The sequence below is a fragment of the Kwoniella pini genome, chromosome 6 (assembly GCF_000512605.2).
Source record: "Kwoniella pini CBS 10737 chromosome 6, complete sequence".
NCBI lineage: Eukaryota > Fungi > Basidiomycota > Tremellomycetes > Tremellales > Cryptococcaceae > Kwoniella > Kwoniella pini.
Window position 1 is genome coordinate 225405 of NC_091721.1, and position 20642 is coordinate 246046.

General features: G+C 36.1%; 7 protein-coding genes across 7 annotated transcripts; 4 read left to right on the forward strand and 3 right to left on the reverse strand.

Annotated features, from left to right (window-relative positions):
- Positions 1-88: 88 nt before the first annotated feature.
- Positions 89-2828, forward strand: I206_104549 (histidinol dehydrogenase; the record flags this gene model as incomplete). The annotated part of the gene is made up of 3 exons (XM_019153847.1): positions 89-2086; positions 2166-2521; positions 2600-2828. 3 exons carry the CDS (start codon positions 89-91, stop codon positions 2826-2828), a joined length of 2583 nt encoding a protein of 860 aa, XP_019012587.1.
- A 2286-nt stretch (positions 2829-5114) lies between these two features.
- On the reverse strand, positions 5115-8483 carry I206_104550 (uncharacterized protein; the record flags this gene model as incomplete). The annotated part of the gene is made up of 5 exons (XM_019153849.1): positions 5115-5698; positions 5760-5792; positions 5865-7184; positions 7256-7381; positions 7451-8483. 5 exons carry the CDS (start codon positions 8481-8483, stop codon positions 5115-5117), a joined length of 3096 nt encoding a protein of 1031 aa, XP_019012589.1.
- Positions 8484-8928: 445 nt separating this feature from the next.
- On the reverse strand, positions 8929-11964 carry I206_104551 (uncharacterized protein; the record flags this gene model as incomplete). The annotated part of the gene is made up of 9 exons (XM_019153850.1): positions 8929-8979; positions 9045-9122; positions 9198-9381; positions 9436-9512; positions 9575-10322; positions 10381-11330; positions 11390-11716; positions 11774-11874; positions 11937-11964. 9 exons carry the CDS (start codon positions 11962-11964, stop codon positions 8929-8931), a joined length of 2544 nt encoding a protein of 847 aa, XP_019012590.1.
- A 381-nt stretch (positions 11965-12345) lies between these two features.
- I206_104552 (uncharacterized protein) lies at positions 12346-15772 on the forward strand (the record flags this gene model as incomplete). Its single annotated transcript, XM_019153851.1, has 14 exons — positions 12346-12626; positions 12739-12836; positions 12898-12992; positions 13055-13151; positions 13215-13307; positions 13366-13762; positions 13861-13951; positions 14043-14407; positions 14497-14612; positions 14679-14893; positions 14985-15153; positions 15252-15432; positions 15506-15653; positions 15722-15772. 14 exons carry the CDS (start codon positions 12346-12348, stop codon positions 15770-15772), a joined length of 2397 nt encoding a protein of 798 aa, XP_019012591.1.
- Positions 15773-16399: 627 nt separating this feature from the next.
- On the forward strand, positions 16400-17265 carry I206_104553 (uncharacterized protein; the record flags this gene model as incomplete). Its single annotated transcript, XM_019153852.1, has 2 exons — positions 16400-16628; positions 16697-17265. The coding sequence occupies 2 exons, from the start codon at positions 16400-16402 to the stop codon at positions 17263-17265; spliced, it is 798 nt and encodes a 265-aa protein (XP_019012592.1).
- Positions 17266-17748: 483 nt separating this feature from the next.
- Positions 17749-18487, reverse strand: I206_104554 (uncharacterized protein; the record flags this gene model as incomplete). The annotated part of the gene is made up of 3 exons (XM_019153853.1): positions 17749-17943; positions 18042-18361; positions 18451-18487. The coding sequence occupies 3 exons, from the start codon at positions 18485-18487 to the stop codon at positions 17749-17751; spliced, it is 552 nt and encodes a 183-aa protein (XP_019012593.1).
- A 943-nt stretch (positions 18488-19430) lies between these two features.
- I206_104555 (uncharacterized protein) lies at positions 19431-20419 on the forward strand (the record flags this gene model as incomplete). Its single annotated transcript, XM_019153854.1, has 4 exons — positions 19431-19553; positions 19742-19968; positions 20068-20191; positions 20321-20419. 4 exons carry the CDS (start codon positions 19431-19433, stop codon positions 20417-20419), a joined length of 573 nt encoding a protein of 190 aa, XP_019012594.1.
- Positions 20420-20642: the final 223 nt, after the last annotated feature.

Sequence of the window (20642 nt, forward strand, 5' to 3'; positions counted from 1 at the left end):
AACATGATAAAACGATCGTTATAAAAAGCATTAAAGAACATTCCAAAAGTCAATCTGTTCCAAAAGAAATACTCAAGGATTTGACACAATGTCTACACCACCTTTCTTACCACTTATAGATCCATCGGGATCTACCCTTCTCCCTTCCCTCGCTTTACTAGGTCCCGTTCTTATCCCTTCCACACTCGTTCAAGCCGTTTTACCGACTTTACCACCTCAAGCAAGTTATTATGTACAAGCTGAAAATTCCAATGACGATATAATCTCGTACTTAGATAATGGAGCTCAAAAGATCGTTGTAACATCTTCACAATTGGAAGAATTAGGCGGTCAAGTACCTAAAGAACGTTTGATACTCAAGCTTGACGAACAGGAAATATCGATAGCTCAAGATTTCGCTCAACAAATTAGCGGGATTTACGTTATTTCTTCTATAGCTCATACTTCAAAATCTCTTGTTATACCTAATCTTGAAATTTACCTACAAAACCCTTCACCTAATCCTACTGAACTGCTCGAATTGATCAAAACTTCTCGTCCATCTTCTTACGTCATTCCAACAGAATACCTTGCTGCATCCGCCAAAACTACTTCTACTCATCTTTCTATTTCTGAAGCTTTCTTAGCTCCAATCATTTCAGATCGACCGGATGGTCTTTTCCCTACCATAGTTTCTTCTTCAAATCACTCAATCAAACCATTAGGTTTAGTTTATTCTTCCAAAGAATCAGTAACAGAGGCAATTTTAACTCAAAAAGGTGTTTACCAATCTCGTAAACATGGATTATGGAGAAAAGGTGAAACATCAGGAGCAGTTCAAGAATTAATTAGCGTAAAACTTGATTGTGATAATGATGCTTTGACATTTGAAGTTGTTCAACATGGTTCAGGATTTTGTCATTTACCTCAATCGACATGTTTTGGTAATTTCAATGGAATTTCAAAATTAGAAGATACTCTTAAATCAAGATTAGAATCCGCTCCTGAAGGTTCTTATACAAAGAGAATTTTTACAGATGAAAAATTATTAAGGAGTAAAATTATGGAAGAAGCTGAAGAACTTTGTGATGCTAAAACTTCAGATCACATTGCATTTGAAGCTGCAGATTTACTTTATTTCGCTTTAGCAAGATGTATTTCAAAAGGAGTAAGTTTAAAAGATGTTGAAAAAGCTTTAGATAAAAAATCACTTAAAATTACTAGAAGAAAAGGAGATGCTAAACCTAAATGGGAAAATAAAATTAATGGTAATGGTAACGGTGAATCAGCTTCAAGAGAAAGTCAACCAGTTAAAGAAGAATCAAAACCTACTGAACCTATACCGAAATCTTTCCCTGAAGTAGATGAATCACGTATCAAGATGAGAAATGTAACTTTATCAGAACTTAACAAAGAAGAACAAAAGAAATTACTCTTGCGACCTGTATTAAATTCGTTAGCTATGATAGATAAAGTCAAACCTATCGTTGAAAGGGTTAGAAAAGAAGGGGACGCGGGTTTGAAAGCTATGACTAAACAATTTGATAAAGCCGATTTATCTTCAAATGTTCTCTTACCTCCTTTCGCTACTCCAACCGAAGAAGAATTACCTGTGGACGTCAAGAAAGCTATTGATGTAGCTTACGATAACGTCAAGACTTTCCACCAAGCTCAAGCGGAGACGAAACCCCTTATAGTGGAAACTATGCCAGGAGTACAGTGTTCAAGATTCGTAAGACCCATAGCAAGAGTAGGAGTCTATGTACCTGGAGGAACAGCTATTCTTCCTTCAACAGCAATTATGCTTGGTGTACCTGCTCAAGTAGCAGGATGCAAAACCATCGTACTTGCAACCCCACCTAGACCTGACGGATCAATCTCACCTGAAGTACTATACGTTGCTAAATTAGTAGGAGTAACCTGTATACTTAAAGCTGGTGGTGCTCAAGCTGTTGGAGCTATGGCATACGGTACAGAAGAAGTACCTAAAGTAGATAAAATCTTTGGACCAGGTAATCAATGGGTAACAGCTGCTAAGATGTTAGTACAGAATGATACGGATGCTTTGGTTGCTATTGATATGCCAGCCGGACCTTCCGAAGTCCTAGTGGGTATTCTCCTCATTAGACATGTTTATCATAAGTATACTTCATAGTATTGAACTGACACTCGGATGTCACAAATAGGTAATTGCAGATCACACTGCAAATCCAATATTCGTAGCTTCTGATCTCCTTTCACAAGCAGAACATGGAACAGATTCTCAAGTAGTTTTAGTTGGTATAAATTTATCAAATAAATTATTACAAGATATTGAAGATCAAATTGATATTCAAGCAAAAGCATTACCTAGAGTAGCAATTGCAAGAGAAGCAATTAAAAAATCTGTAATTGTTTTAGTTAAAAGTGAAAAAGAAGCTATTGAATTTTCAAATGAATATGCACCTGAACATTTAATTTTACATTTAGAAAAAGCTGAAAAAGTAGTAGAAAATATTGAAAATGCAGGATCAGTTTTCGTTGGTGCTTTTTCACCTGAATCGTATGTTTTTTTTTTTTTCTATTTTAACTCAGTGATGAGGGAATAGGTATTAATGTAAATTTTGATTTTCAATTTTAGTTGTGGTGATTATGCTTCAGGAACAAATCATACTTTACCAACTAATGGATTTGCAAGACAATTTTCTGGAGTAAATACTTTAAGTTTTCAAAAACATATTACTTCTCAATTTGTTTCTTCTGATGGATTAAAATTACTTGGACCTAGTGTAGTTAGATTAGCAGAAAGAGAAGGTTTAGAAGCTCATGCTAATGCTGTTAGAGTTAGATTAGCTGAATTATCAAAATAGTATTGTACATAACAAGAAACAAGTAATAGATAGAAGGATATAATATGCATGACGTGTTTCGGAACTAGAATATGATATGAAATATATTTACAGACTTTAACAAGGAAAAGCCTTTGTGACTATGTAAATATTGCTGAATTAACAATGTCTACTGACGCTTACTTCGCTGAGAGTAATCTACATCCACAACCCTATCAAGATCGTGAGGAACGGCCCATCCTTCAAGCTGATATGGACTTGATGTGAAGGCGATGGACAAATACTCTTGGATTCAATTTTATCGCGTAGTCAAAATGAAATTCTGTGAGATCGTTCGTTCTCCCGGAATATATCAAATCTATACACTTATATATCATTCATTGGAGCTGTTGGGTCAGCCTTTAATCAGACTGCAGAGCCTTTGCAATTCGAGTCGATATAAGCCTGCTTTCATCGGCTATGCCGAAACAGAACCATAATCTCATTTCAAAGGATATCATTTTGAGTGGGGAGCGTGACGTACCCTGTGCAGAAGTAGGAGATGCGTGAAAGGAAAGCTGAGTGGAGCGAAAGATGAGAGCTTATGAAAGCTCTTGAGATGAAATTCGCAATCATGAGGTACATGTAGCTTACTAAGTGTTTCAGTATATACAGTATTTGCCTTCTTGCTGGAAATACTCTTCAGACGTCTGCACTGCTATATCTGGTGTTTACACAAAAAGGGGAGAGCAAACGATACAAGGACTGCATAAAGTCATAAACTTAAAGGGAAGTAGAGTGGTCTTGGTTAGGCTCTTACTGATACGAAACCATCAACAACAAGGGAGAAACTATAATATTTGAGTCGTATATTACCATTACCTCATGGTGTATCGTATAGAAGGCAATTTCCTCTTTTCTCTGTTCTTCGCAAATTGACCCTTTTTTATAGTAGCTCAGAAACTATGCGACCTAAGTCGCAGAAAGAATCTTTGTGCCGCTTGTGCACAACGTATCCGCGCGTGAATTTTTGATCTTTTGCTACCAATTTGAGGGTTCACATATACTTGTAGGACACTAAACGTGGTCAAAGGTGAAGGGTGGTAGAAAGGAGGCACAGAGTTGCATGCAATAGTGGAATAATGAGGTCACGCTTGAAGCTCGACCTGTATATCGAATAAAGAAAGGAAGTATAGGAGTCATTTGCGCACTACCTACTTATCTAAAATCTTCACGGCTTCTGATCCTACGTTAGTTTGCATCGGACTTAGATATCTCTGTGCAGACTTTGGTCCAATCGGTATATTTCTCTTCCTCATCCTCTGTGCCAATACTGGACTTGAGAGCTTCATAAGCATTGTCAAGCCTTGGAATGAGTTTTTCCGTCTTGGGGATCCGCTTGAGGTACTCTTTCAAATTTTCGTAAGTGGTATCGAGGGCTGGCGCAGAAACGATAATTTATCAAGCGGAGATCAGCCTCAGCTTCGCCTCTAGACCAAACGCAATAAAGGATATTGTTAATTCGGTTTACAATACTCACCTTTGCTTCTCGCCTCATCCGCCATTTGTTTTTGACGAAACTCATCCAGCATGCTATTAATCGTAAATAGATCATCTGCACCTGTAATTTTTTTCATCTCCTTCCAAATCTTCTGAAGGAGGAGTATTGACGGCAGACATCGTTAACAGGCTTTGTACTAGATACTTTACCAATTGATAAATTTGAAAATGTTTAACGCTCTGGTTTTTGGAAAAACGAAATTAATTTCTCAATAGGGATATGTGTTCTGCGACTTGATTTTATATTGTGTCCAGTCGAATATTTGACCGTCGTGTTGGATGAAAGGATGGTATCCTCCTTTGTATCAAGCCTTCGAAGATTCTCCTTTTCTCCGAAAGAGCATCACATAGGATACTTACATCGCGAGTTGGCGCCCTTCTGCCATCCTTTGAGGGCAGCGTCAAGGGAACAGTCACTCACAAGGGAGCTTCGTGATTGAGTAATGCTGACACACGTAATAAATGGGGAATACACTATGACGCAGTCCCCAAAGATTATAGATACGAGAATATTGTCTGAGTATCCGATTTCAACCCTCCACTTCATGTCAAAAGGCTCACATAAGCGAGGGAGACGATTTTCACGGAGTGGGAATCAAAAAGGAAGGGGGAGAAAGCGTATGATTGCTTGCGATAGTCGAACAATGAGGTCATGCATGAATGTCAATATGTATATCGACCAAAGGAAAGAAGTATATGAGGCATAATCACAGTATGACAACAATTTTCAGATCCTTTTCCTTGAAATCAAAGAAAAGGAAAGACAATTTAAGAAACGCTAAATAAAGTAGTTTTTACTTTTTCTAATCTATCTCTAGCTAAATCTCTTTCTTCAATTAAACCTACACATCTAGCTTGTTCAAGTGCTAAAGCAACTTGTAATTTTGAAATTTCTAATTTCTTTTCACTTTCTAATCTTGAATTTTTAGATTCAATTATTAAAATTTTTTCATTTTGTTTATGTAAATTTAATCTACAAGTTTCCAAACTTGCTAAACTAGTTTTTAATTGAATTTGTAATTCATTAATTTCATTTTCATTTTGTTTAAATGAGATTGAAGTTGGAATTGTTGAATTTGAAGGTGTTGAAGTAATTTTAATTTCTGGCATGATTTCTTGTTTACTTATATTTGAATTTGGATGAATTGAACATACACATCCATTTATACCTATTGGACCAGGTAGAAAAGAAGATAAAGTTGATTTTTGTAATTTTTCATCCATTTCTAATAATGTATGTCTTAATAATGCTAATTCCTTTGCATCTCTTTCTATTTGTTTATCTTTTGATACTAACAGATCATGTAATGATCCAAGAACAGTAGTAATTTGAGGATTAACAGTTGAGCGGGCTGGAATAGATCAAGGTATAAATTAGTATCGTATCTTGAATTTAAGAAATTTCAGATTTACCATTATCTCTATCATCACTCATCGATCTTCCAGCTGAAATATCGCGAATCGTCAATAGGCAATTCAGTATATGTATAATAAATCAATATGATCACGACCACTCACGTAATGGTGGTACATGTTTATTGTCTTTTCCAACTTTCTTGACCAAACTACTCAGACTAGTAAAACTTGCACTTCTTTTAGGACCTTTTCCCAATTTATCTTCATTTCCAGCTTGACTAGAGATAGACATCGAACTTAAAGCTCTAGCAAAAAGTCCTCCAGAAGAAGGAGAACTTTTCATTCCTCCAAAACCACTCGAAGTTGATATGGAATATTTCGTTCCTCCTGAAGAATTCATTCTCAACGTATGGGAAGAAGAAGATTTACGTAAACCTAATCCTAATTGAATTGTAGTATGTGGAGTTTTGATATCTGGTTCAATTGGTGATTTGTTTCTATCTTCGTTATCCAACTGTGAAGCTGTAGACGAGATGATTGGTGAAGAATTTGGTGATTCATTATTAATATTGAAATCTTTCGTTGAATCGGGTTTTCTTGCTCTCATTCCATCATTTGAACCTCTTAAATCAATTGGACTTAATAATCTAGGATCAATTATTTGTTTTCCTTTTTTGTTTTTCTTTTCTTTTAGTTCATCTTGAGGTTGAGTAATATTATTAGACAAAGATGAAATTAAAGAATCATCATCTTCTAATACTTTTTCACTTATACTTGACCAATTTTTTAATAACCAACTTAAAACATTTTGTGATTTTGAAACTAAATCAGATATCATATCTGGATCAAATGTATTATGATTATATATACCTCTTCTTATTCCTCCTCCAATTGTATTAGAATTATTGACACTTGTTGAATTTGAAGAAACTGTTGGACCTAATCCTGATATACCTTTACCTCTTGCAGCACACATTGCAGGACCAAATATAATTGAAATTGATTCAATATTAAGTCTATTATCAGAGAATAAAGGTAATTGAGCTAAAAAAGCTAAAAGGTATATAAATAAACTAAATTGTAAAGGAGGTAAAAGTTTTAATAAAATTTGAGCAGCAATTATTCTAGTTTCTAATGGTAATTGATCAATATCATTTATTAATGATCTAGATTTTTGTTGATTAGATTTTGTTTCATCATTTGAAATTGAATTTTCAGTTTGTATTTCGGTATCTTTTGTTAAAGAAGAATCATCTTTTTTATCAACGCAAAAAGCTAAGAATGCAGGGAAAAGACTTTCATCTAAAATTGGTTCTGGTAAATCCCTTACGTATCTCTTTACCAATCCAGTTAAATTATGTATTGGTTCTTGATTGATAGGTAATGAATCGCCATATAATGGTGGAAGGTTATATACTTTTGTTAAGTGAGATATTCGAATTCCATCTCCTGCTAAACGAAATATACCAGGTTGTGACATACCTACAACAATAATATTAATATTCAGCTTGAAACTCACTTCGTTAAAATTCGAAAATGATAGATAGGTTCACCTCGTCGATAAATCTCTTCTACAATAGTGAATACGACTAAAGGTAATTCATGCTTTTGACCTCCAATCAAAGATGTACACCAACTTCCCAAAGGAGCTTCGCAAAGAGGTACACCGAATGCTGGACCTGTAATTGAATTCAAAAGTATTTATCAATAATGATTTTCAGCTAAGATATGCAATTTCAAATACTGACCTTCTTGAGGTACATTTAATCTATCACTTCCTAAATTTTCATCTCCTTTCCTATTATTTGAAGATCCACCAAGTCTTTTAAACATTCCAAAAACACCTTTATTACTTTGTCCTCCACCTGAAATTAAATTTCCTTTTAAATTAATTTGATCATTTCCATTTCCATTTCCAATTCCAATTCCATTTTTAATTTCATTTGAATTATTAAAAGAATTAAAATTTTCAAAACGTTCTTTATCTCTTTCATAAGATTGATCAACTCTTGCTAATAATCCAGGAATATCAATTTTTTCACTTATTTCAATTGAATCAATTCCTAATAAAATACCTAATTGGTGTAAAAGTTTTAATCTAATTTTAATATGTTTAGGTACAGTAGGTTCTCTATTTTCTAAAGAATTAGATTCATATGATTTTTTTTCTTTTTCTTTATCTTTTATTTTTGGTATAATTACTATTAAATTTTCTTTTACTTGTAAATTTGAATTATAATTATTTTTATTAATTATAATTGGTTTATTTGATAAAGTTGAAGATAAAGCTCTTTGTCTTCCTAATGGAATTGGTGATTTTTGATTATTAATTAACGTTGGAGTTGAAGGTTGTCTCATTATTATTCTTTGTCCGGGTATTATAGAAGATTTACCATTACTTGGAATTCTACCTTTAACATCAAGTGGAGATGATCTTCGAATGTTGTTTGTTGAGAAATCTTTTGAATCGTCTAAATCAGGTGATGATGGAGGTTTAATCCTTCTTTTACCATTAATTGATTGACCTTTTATACCTACACCTAAAGTATTATTTGTAGAGCCGACAGAAGGTGTAGGTGATTCATTTTGAATTTGTTGTTGTTGATGTTGTTGTTGTTGTTGTTTGATATTGTGTAATTGAGCAAACGGATTCTTACTAAGATGCACCACTGTACCTAATGCTGGTGTAGAACGAGTTGTGACCGAGGATTGAGATAAAGGTGAAGTCGTTATTGTCGGTGAACCGATCCCACCCGGTCGTGGTATACGACTGGGACTCATTGTCAAACACCTTGGGCCTGTTAATTCAAATAAAATAGCTGAGTACTATGAGAAGATAGATAAAACGGGAAATATAATGTTCAATCAATTATGTTGTACAATGAACAACAATAAGACGTGGATTAGATCTTCGCCATCTTCACTTGACTCTCTGTTACATGTATACCAAACGAAATATACAGATTGGTGCTAAGTCAGCCATACCAGCGCATATGTGTGTTACGAATTCAGCCGAGCGACCAGGATGGACTTGTCATAACAAGCCTGGACGCGAGCAGGTGTACTTCCCACGCTACCATGTCAGTCATAGTACACGAAAATGAAGAATGATCCGGTCAATATCAAAATCAGCTTCCGAAGTCAGCATAGTGGGATGACAAGGTGATAATGCATGCAAATATATCTGCAAAGGTGTAACTTGCTTGTCGAGAATGCTTGGATGCTTCTACTGTTCTTCCTCGGCACCAAGGTTGGCAAAGGTGAGAGGGGTGAAGGGCTGTGCAGTAATAGATGACATGAGCAAATCTGAGCCGGTCAAATGCTCAAACGGTAGAGACTCACATATCCACCAGCCATGTAATGTTTACCGTTGGCTTCGACCCAATGAAGACGAAGAGCGTGGAGGAAAGCAGAAAGACCCTGCACAAGTAAGGGTTAGCCAGAGTCCCTCTTGTTACCTATAACGATGAATGATATATGAGAAACCAAGCTCACCTCCATTACACAAAGAATAGCAACGGTACCGCCGAACCAGACAGCAAACATGAAGAAGACGAAAAGACCACCACCGATGACACCTCCTTCGTACTCCAAGGCCAGGTCAAGTGTCATAGACCACAACACTTCGGACAATTGAGCATGAGCCAATGACAGAGCCCATAGACGAAGGTAAGAAGCACTGAGTAGCGATGAGCTTTTAACTCCCAACAACTACAGAAGGAATCTAGCTTACGTGTTGGAGATACATCCTAAACAAAACTCAATAGTGTGAATGACTTGGTGAACAATGATATCTCCCATATCGAAAGGCTATGAATAAGAGTCGAATTAGCTAAACGGACGCTGGAAGAGGTCCCTATAAGCTAACTCACATGATCCTCATCCGAGGATTCAGCAACGGCCATACCAACTTCCTCCTCTTCCTCGTCGAGGTGTTCGGTAGAGTGCCTTTCACCACCATTATGGCCATTCTCTTGTCCGGTCAATCCGTGGTACCCTTGTCCCTTGATTCTTTGATGTTCTTTCCATAGCATGTAAGGTTTGAGAGCCAACATCCATGGTACACAGACTAAAGCAATGAGCAGCAAGACAACTTGAATGAATCCTTGTCCAGCGAAAAGTTGTGTTCCAGGTTCGATCGTTCCAGGTGATAAGAACATGTAAATCAACATATTTAACAAACCTGGCGGAGCAGTGGAGGCTGTTGACCAATCGATTGACCATTTATAGATGATACAAATAACCAAGTATCCGAAAATACTGTGGAAGAACAGCATTTGAGGAATGAATTCGGCATAGATGTTAAGGTATTTCTTGAAGTGCAAGTGATTGGGTACTTGAAGACAGATAGCGAAAGTCATGTGGATGACACCTAAGATAATGGATAGCTTCATCTTGTAAGAGTTGTTAAAGATCAAAGCGTTATCGGCTCCGTGCCATCCGGGATCCATACCCATTGCGTACCGGTGGCCTGTAGGTATGGCTTCAACGAGACCAGTGGCGTTATGTGGCCACTCCCAAGCAGAGTTGAAGATGTGCAACGATTTTGAGAAGATATCGTTGTACATAAACCCAGTGTAGATCGAAAAGGCACCCATAAGAACGATGAGATATCGACCGCTGAAAATTTAAGATAATCAGCTGGCATGCAAAGTAGTAACAACTCAATACAACTTACAAGAAAAAGGTTTCAAGATTCTCGTTGACACCACCTTTGGCGATTTGCTTCTCCCAGAAAATCATAGCGGCGGCGGTAAGGAACATAAGGATACCATGACCAATATCACCAAACATGACAGCGAACAAGAAAGGGAAGGTGATAACCGCGTATAGACCAGGGTTGATTTCTTGGTAGGTAGCAATACCGTAAGAATCGATAAGAGTTTGGAATCCTTCGGTAAATTTGTTGGTCCGATGGAAGGTGGGAGGTGTTTGATGGGTTCTAAGCTCGGACAAGATAGCTGGTACAGAAGTTCCTGCGGTATCCATTGCCCTTCTTAGACCAAGCTGAATGGCGGTGATATCTCTTGATGGGCACCAACCTTCGGCTACAAGGGTCTTTCTGCTTTGGTCATAACTGAGCAAGTTGAGGGTTTTAAATATCTCTTCTTCTCTTCTAACAGCGTCAGTCCATGCTTCAAGCTGTTCTGCGATTTTGCTGAGTTCCACTCGTCGAGTTTGTCCCATATTGTATAAGACGGTATCGACGTCTTCAAGTCTGGCAGACACTTCTCGCAAAGCATCGGATCGCTTGTCTTGAGAAGAATCAATATTGTACAGAGTACCGCCCATCGATTCAGCTACTTTTCGGATCTTGGCCAAGAGCTCTTCACCGTGAGCGAAGATGATGAAAACATCTTTATGAGTTTCTTTGCCGGAAGTTGGATCAACAAAAGGTTCTTCGATTTCCGAGTAATTCATGTACAAGTTTCCTCTCAATACTCGCCATAGGATCCTTTCGAAAGTTGGCATTCTGGATCTCTCGATCGTACCAGACACGAACTCTAAGTCGAATCCTGACAATCCACCTTCTCCGGGAAGATTACCATACTCAGCGGCATGTTCGAGAAGAGGAGCATTGTCGCTCTCATCGAAAGAAGTTCGGATTTCAGTGTGGCGATGTTCAGCCTGTACAAGGGACACTCGTAAGCTATATTCCAAAAGTTGAACAGGAAAAGGAAGCTTACCTCGTTGAAGAAACCAGCAGTCTCTCTTAAGACCCATCTCTTCTCCTCTAATTCTGATTTCCTTTTACCCAACTCTTCCCATGACTTGTTCATATCGGTCAATCTCCTTTCATGTTCCTTTAATTTCTCTTCTAACTCATCATACGCGTTCTGAGCGCGGGGCCCGACAGTAGTGAAAGGTGGGACGGCGGCAAGAGGTGGAATGCCGAGTGTAGGAGATAGACCTGTGATTTGAGATCGGAACAATCGGAGTCGTCTGGCCATCTCTGCCAACCGTCTAAGACGCGGAGTAAAAGGTCTTTGGAAAGACGTCAATGAGGGGTTGAGCTGAGGAAAACGAAGCGCGTCAGCTGATGATACAGGTCTTTTAAGATATCAGCTTACATCTTTGAACTGAAAGTCACCCATCTCGGCCAATTCTGAAATCGTGTCGTGAGCCACTTCAGAGGGTATATACAATTGTACAAGGGACATCTCCTCCGAACCTATTCAAGATGGCAAATTGTCAGCGATGTCCTCGACGTCAAGGGATGCGTGCTCGACTCACGGAAGAGAGAAGGATAATTGGTCGACATCTTGGCGAGTGTTGCTGTGTAAGCAGCCACCAAGGGATATCGTTTTGTTATATGCAAGTATGGTATCAAGCAAATAAAGGTAGTTTATCAATTTACGTTGAACGATGGTGACGATGTCAAGAATGACTGAATGGGTATAATACTAGTAGTGGCACGGACCGAGATCAGCCACGTGGTATTGTTCCGGTGTTTAACGGAAATTAAGATGATGGCGTCAGTAAGTTACGATTCCAGTCACATTTAAACCTTGTCATTTAAATCAATTAAGTAAATGAATATTATAACTAATATCGGCATCATATCAAAACAATACGTATAATGGCTTATTAGCCTCGTCTCACATTCTGGTCTCCTTCTCATCGTATTCTCAATATCCGAAAAATGGCCAAAATACTATTTCAACTCAAATCGGCCCTCTACACAATCCTCCTTCTACTCGTTTCCTTCTTTGCATTATTAATAGGATTGGTGTGTACCCTTACTGGAAAAAGGTTGAATACGAATTATTATGTAGCAAGGACTTTTTATCATGTAGCTGGACCTATATTAGGTTGGAAATATGAAGTAGAAGGTGAAGAATATTTATGGAAATTAGAAGGTGAAGGTGGTGGAACTGCTGGAAAGAAAGGAAGAAGTATGGTAATGGTTGGAAATCATCAAAGGTGAGTGTCATATATTTAATGCGTAGGGCCACTTTCAGCTGCCCTTCACTGGCATATTCATTGTATAATAAACCAGTACAATTGGCTAATATACATGTCATCCTGTGTTCAGTATGATTGATATCCTTTACCTCGGTCGCATATTTCCTAAACACGCCGCTATAATGGCTAAGAAGAGTATAAAGTGGATACCAGGTCTAGGATGGTGGAGTAAGTCAGCTACCGTAGTAGCGTAGGTTTTCAACCTAGCTGACAAGAAAAATCCGATTAGTGATGATGTCAGGCACCGTTTTCATCAATCGATCCAACAATAAATCAGCAGTAGCAAGTATGACGCAAGCAGGAGACGATATGAAGCGAAAGAGGGTGTGTTACCAAGTTCATTCGTATATTTCTATTGAGGATCCAGAGCTGATACCCCATTGTAGATATCGTTGTGGATCTTTCCCGAAGGTACAAGACATATGTCAGCTGAACCTGATTTACTGCAATTCAAGAAAGGTGCTTTCTACCTTGCAGTCCAATGTAAGTTCATATTGTGTCGATTGAATCCTGATAGAGCTGATACGCATTTTCCCTTTGTGATAGCCGGTGTGCCAGTAGTCCCGGTAGTTTGTGAGAATTACCATAGATTATTTGATGGTAAAACTCATTTCAAGAGAGGTACTCTGAAAATCAAGGGTGAGCTTCGATTTCTCTATTGCCGCATGAGAGTACAAGCTCATTTTCTCATTAATAGTCCTCCCACCGATACCGACAACAGGTCTAACAGCAGCGGATGTACCTGCACTGATGGAAAAGACACGTGAAATGATGTTATCGACATTGAAAGAAATATCGAAACCGGTCTCAACAACACCAATATCAGCACTAGCATCTCCAGCACCATTATTAGCACATCAAGAATCGCGTACTAGCTATTTTGGTTCAACAGGTACTTCAGATGAACAAGCTGTAGAAGATGCTGTAGGTGAGGAAGAAGCAGATTCAGGTAAACCAATAAAATCAATAAATCAAAACACATCATCAGCAAAGGTGGATGTTAAGCATAAAGAGATTCAAGAAGAAAATGAGGCAAAAGGAAAATCAAAGAAACAAAAGAAGGGTATTGATCGTAATAAGAAGCTCTCAATAGCGTGAGCTTACTCTTTTCATAGTTTTTATTTTTAAGAAAATTCATATACATTATCATTTATTATGCATATTTGGCTTATTTATAAAATATATAACATAGAATGATTTCCGATTTTTTTCTTCCAGTAATAGGTGGTGTTGAGGGTCATATTTATTCATTAAGTGTTGAAATGATAAAAAGAGGACATAAAGTGGGTAAATAATTGAAAAAAAAACAGTCCTTTTTTTTTGTTTTAATGAATTTAGCTAATTTTGAAAAAAAAAAAAAAAAAAAAAAAAAAGGTAATTGTAATTACTCATTCAAATTCAAATAGAAAAGGAATTAGATTTATTTCACCAGGAATTAAAATTTATTATTTACCAATTTTAACAATAAAATCAAATGCAACTTTACCAAATTATTTATTATTTTTACCTTTTTTTAGAAATATAATTCTAATTGAAAAAATTAATTTAATTCATTCACATGGATCTTTATCTTCTTTATCAAATGAATCTTTATTTCATAAAGATTTATTAAATTTAAAATGTATTTTTACAGATCATAGTTTATTTGGATTTAAAGATTCTGTTGGTGTTTTAACAAATAAATTATTAATTGGTTCTTTAAGAAATTCAAATGGTGTAATTTGTGTTAGTAATACTGGGTAAGTTTCAAAACTTTCAAATATCATTTCCTTTTTTTTTTTTTGGGTCTGAGGAGTAAAGTCATAAGTTTACTAATCTTTCTTTATAGACGAGAAAATACAGTTTTAAGAGCTCAACTTGACCCTGAATTAGTATCTGTAATTCCAAATGCTTTAATTTCAGAAGATTTTACACCTGATCCATCTAAAGCAGATCCAAATTATAGTAAGTTTGAATTTTAATTACTTCTAATTCAGAAATGTCGCTCAATATGTTTTATTTGGATATTAGTCACTATCGTTGTGATATCTCGATTAGTTTATAGAAAAGGAATTGATCTTCTAATAGCATCTTGTCCACATATTTGTTCTTTATTTCCTGAAGTAAGATTCGTAGTTGGTGGAGATGGTCCTAAAATGGTAGAATTAGAACAAATGAGAGAAAAATATCAATTACAAGATAGGGTAGAATTATTAGGTAGAGTAAAACCTGGTGATGTTAGGGATGTGAGTTAAATTCTTTTTAATAGATGGAATATGAATGTTTACCGTTTGATGAAAAATATAATTTAACTAATTCAATTTGGTTTTTAAAAAGGTTTTAAATAGAGGTCAAATTTATTTAAATAATTCACTTACAGAAGCTTTTGGAATTAGTATAATTGAAGCTGCTTCAACAGGTTTATTTGTAGTAGCTACAAAAGTTGGAGGAGTTCCTGAAATATTACCTGAAGATATGATTGAATTTGCAAGAGCAGATGAAGAAGGTAAGTTTTTTTTATTTCCTTTACTGCGTTGGTGCGTTGGTTGTTTATATAATTGCAAGCTGACTGAATTGAATTTTGGGTGGAATTGGTTAAAATAGACGTTATAAGAGCTTTAACACATGCTATAAAAACTATTAAATTAAAAAAACATAATCCATTTAAAGCTCATGAAAAAGTAAAAACAATGTATTCTTGGTTTGAAGTTGCAAAACGTACAGAAATTGTTTATTATAATGCAATGAAAATTCCAAATAAAGATATAGGTGAAAGATTATTTAGGTAAGTTTGATTTTCCAAAATTGATTATGATTATTAGAATTTAATTTAAATTTTTTGTTTTTAAAACAAAAAGATATTTATCATTAGGAATAATTTATGGTCCAATTTTATGTTGTATTGTAGCTATTCAACATTATTTTTATTGGTTTTTAGAATGGTGGTATCCTAGAGATAAATTGGAAATAGTTCAAGATGATTGGGATTTAATGAAATTTAAAGAAGTGAGTATATTTCAGTAATACATATCTCGAAAAAATCGCGAAAATTCATTTGATCTCTTTGATTATAGGTAATTAAATCGGAGCGATCAAAATCTTACAAAAAGAAGGACGTAAAATGATTATTTTACCTAACACACAATTTTCCTGTTGTATGAATAACTTTGCATAACATAACAATAGACATATCAGGTTGAAGGAGAAAATCCTATAAAAGGAGGGAATTTGACAGATAAGAACCATTCATACGTCACCTTTGACATCTATACCTACCAGCTCAAAGCTCCATGACAACATCAGATATACTTATCCTTCTTCTTGAGTAAACGATATACAGGAAGACTTAAATTATGATTCGCTAATTATCCTTCTCATCCAGGCTCTGATTTCTCCCAACATATTATTATCTCCTTTGAATAGTGATAGCCAAGTAAACGATTTTCGTCATTTCTTCTCTTCTCTTTACTGAATTTCACATCGAGTACCTGCTGGAATCATGACGATATTTTCAGAAGCATCGACGAACGTCATTTCAAATTACAAAGGTCTTCTTATGCTCCAATCCTTTATCTTAATCATTCACAATACGTATTGAAGTTGTGCAGTGATAAATGTAATCACAAATCACCTATAAAAAAGATACATTTACATTTACATTTATTGTCTTTTCTCTATAAATCTACTTTTCTTGAACGAATAATATACTTTCACAATCGCGTTTAACAGTATAAATCTATTGTGAGATTATCATGACTCTTGATGAAATTAATAGCACCGTTTCTTCCGATGATGAAGGGGAATTAACCTTAACCCGGACCGTTGCATCAAGTCCCACTGAAGATCAAATTATCACTCGCCCTGAGAGCCAAGATGAATCCACTAGAAGGAAAAATCCTTATAGTGGTCACAATGCTTCTACTGGTCATCAGATTAACGGTAGAAATGTAACTAAGTCTGCATTTGAAGATTGGCTTTCTGGTATGTCTGACAAAATCAGGTTTTGATTTCTATTTACTGATTTTGAAGATATCTATTATTTGATATAGGTGGTAAGATTATTGGTGGTTCAGATAATTCAATCACCAATGTAACTTCAACTGAAGTGGAGCTTACTAAGAGTCAATCCGAAGACAAGTCAGGATCGAGTAAATCGGCTAGAAGAAGACAAAGAAGAAGAAAAGCGACATTGGCTTTACCATCTTCTGCTGCTGGGCCATCTGAAACGACTGATAGTCCTGAGAAGGATAATTCAGAGGTTCTTACTAATTGTCAATCCACTGAGGAGACCAAGATGAGCAGATCGGCTAAGAGAAGAAAACGAAGAGCAGAAGACAATCAGAAGTTGCAATCGTTTTCGAAGAACACCCATTCAAATCAAAGTAAAGTCGTGTCTGAGAAAGATGACTCGGATGTCGATGAAGACTTTGGTCAAGCCCAAACAGAACAGGATAATATAGGACCAAATGTGAAAGGAAATCTTGCTTTCGATGAAGCCCGTCAAAAGAATTATGGAGATACAGATATTTTGGTAGTATCGAATGAAGCAAGAGGTAATTCAAAACAACTTAATGGTGGAGGTATGATGATTGATGGTAATGCCTTTTTCGGTAATTAATCGATTGGTCATTTTCATATTACTGATAAGAACAGCGAAAACTAATGGTTACGAGTAGTTGATATAAGTATATAAAGTTAACGAGTTGAAGTGTTTAGTAAATTAGTGAATATCCTTTATGAATGATAATGTATATATGAATTTGACGAAAGAATACATAAGTTTGATCATTGGAATTCGTGAGATTGTGTATGATATATAAAGATGAAAATAAGTTTTAAAAGTATGTTAAAAAGTTAAAAGAAGCGTTTAGAGTAAAATTGTAATGTCCGTATACAATTTGATATCCTCCCTTGTCCAAACAATTTTCGAAACATTCCCATCCTATCCTATCCTATCCCATGCCTGGAGAATTATTCAACCCTTACATCCTTGATAACATTCTTTCATTCTCATTGTTCGAAACAAATTCCAATCACACATTCCGATTCTTTCCATCCTTAATCTAACATTCTGGTTCACATTATACACTAATCAAGTTAATTATGTTCCACTACCTGCATTTCCTGCAAGGTTTGTAGCTGTTGCAGTTGCATCAGGATCAATACCATTCAAAGTCATTGCCCATTGTTGAGTTGGATTAGGTACTGTAGTTATTGTTGCAGTTACAGTTGCAGTTGGTAAATCTGGTGAAGTATAATTATCTGGTTTAGAAGAATAAATTGAGAATTTAGGTGACTAATAAAAAAGAGAAAAAAAAAAAAAGTAAATTTCCATTAGCGTGAAAATATCCAAATTGATTTTGATATGAAGATTTTTATGAAATTAATACTAACTTTAGCATAAACTTCACCATGATAAGTATTCATAAAAATTAAAAAAAATCCATCTCCTGTAGGTAAACTTGAACTTAAATCAACTTCAATTTCACCTCCATAAAATTTTTTTCCAGGTAATTTTTCCATTGGTACTCTTAATGCAATTGGTAAAAAACCAACCATTATTGTTCTATTTGAATTATGTAATTGAATATCAAATGATTCAATTCCAGTTCCACCTCCTGTTTTCCATGCTACTAAATTTTTTTCACCTAAAACCCATGGATTATCTATTGAAGGATAACTTATTGGCCAATAAATTGTAGATAATGAAAATGCTAAAACATTTTGAATTATAATTTGTCAACATATATACATGTATATATACAGATCGACATGAAAGTATGACCCCCAGACGCGTACTTACCCAATGGAAGGAAAGTAAGAAGCGTTAAAAGCTTCATCTTGCTGATTTACTTTCTTTGATTGATTGTTAGCTTCAGATAGGTGTAGTACAGGTTAAGAAGGTGTATATTACAAAGATGATGGGATTGATATATGAATATGTTGTTGAATGCTAAAAATGGATAATGAATAAATGTCAATTCGATTGTATGTACACCAATTCGTATGCTCAGCCTTGGGCCGTTATCCCGTACTCATATAGTGCAAGGGATCAAAATGCAAACAATTCCATAAATCACCTTTTCAGGTAATTTGACCACGTGGTTGCTCATTATGGTATATTCACAAACAAGAACGCGTCTGTCTTTCTTTTGAAGGTCATATAACATTTCTGAGAATTTCGATAGGGATATAGCATACTTAAAACGAATGAGGAGTACTATTGACATCATTGCAAATGAGAGGATATGGGAACCAATGAGGAGACCAACATAGACCATGAATATACAGATAGCATCGCCGAAATTCAAATTGCCTTTTGAGCGGAAGAAAGCTTAAAAGCGGTGCTAAGAGATCCGATACACCCTGGGATATATCCCTGTCAGCTACATCCTACAAAAGGTAGTGAGATTGCTATGTTGTAACATCGATGCATGAGTTATGTCCGACGGAGAGATCTATACAGCCTGGTACAATCCGAATTGAATACATAGAGATTGTAGCACAGGTCTACGTATGTAAAAATGAAATCAAATTAGTAAAAACGCATAGGTCGGTTGGTGCCTGTTATGAGACCGAATAATAATCCTTTGAAACAAACAACCAGTTTTCAATCACATTTTAAATTCTACTTTTCTTTTATATATTCAGAAATATTGTAATTCACTTTCCTTTCTTCTATCTTATCATTTTAGAAGTATCTGACTAATCTTACTATCAAATTCCTCTATACTCAAACTCCACATAAAGAATCACCTCAGTATCACATAAACAATCGCAAACATGTTCGCCAAAGCCATCGTACCTCTCGCTCTTTTCGCTGTTACTGCACAAGCTATTCAAATCACAAATCCAACCAATTCAACTGGATGGGAAAGTTCTGGATCCCAATTGATTGAATGGGACGTGAGTACATAGTCGGTTTATAATCAACCCTTATTGTTCACAGTTAAGCTAATCCAGACGTCTTCTTCCATTCACTTTTCATTGAAACTACATGATCACAAATCACGAATTGCACAACACCATCATACCGATTCACGTGCCACTGCATACTCTTCCTGTTCACTCGACCTGGTTTATCACAATCTCAGTCAGTTTCAACTGATCCAGGAAATTTCTCAATTTACATCTCTCAACCCGGCTCTTCAGCCAAACAAGTCATCCAAAAGGATGTACAAACTTCTGATCATTCATTCATTTACACTCCTACTAAAGATATTCAGCCTGCATCAGGATATCAAATTTCATTCATAAGTAATGATAATAGTAATGGTATTTTAGCTCAAAGTAATCAATTCGAAGTTAAGCAAGGTCAATCGTGAGTCAACAATCTTCTTTCTCTCGAAACATTTTGCGAAGGTCATCCGAAAGGATTGCAAGATGTCCGGCTGACCCTCATTTATATTTCCTTTTATAGTACCCTGTCCGCTACTTCCACCGCATCCCTCACCACTACAGATGCTACCACCGCTTCACCAACAGCTGCTTCAACTACCCAATCTGGAACCCAATCAACCCAATCAGCTGCTTCTTCCTCAGCTGTAAGTGGTGCAATCTTCAGTTCTACTCCTTCGTCCACCTCCTCGATATTCCATTAGATCAAAGGCGTATCTGCCTATCTCACGTACCCTTACAGACTGAAATGACGCTGACATAATGAGATTCCGCAGGCCGCTCAGTCATCTGGTGCATCTTCCGCCGGTGAAATCGTAGCTGTACCATCAGGTATACTCCTTTTCGTAGCTGCCTTTGCTGCTCTTTTCGCATAGACTCGTAAACCCACCTTATAAGCTCATGAACGACATTACATACAAAGTGTTTTGAATATTTTTACTGGATTGACGGACTCTATATACCATTTTTAGATGTAGTATAATCATATTGCATGTCATGTTATTCCATATACTTAATACACGCCGAAGCAGCTGTTGGTCTGTCTGAGATCTTGCGCGATTTCACCTGTTCCAAAAGGTCTTAAGCTGCGATCGTCCT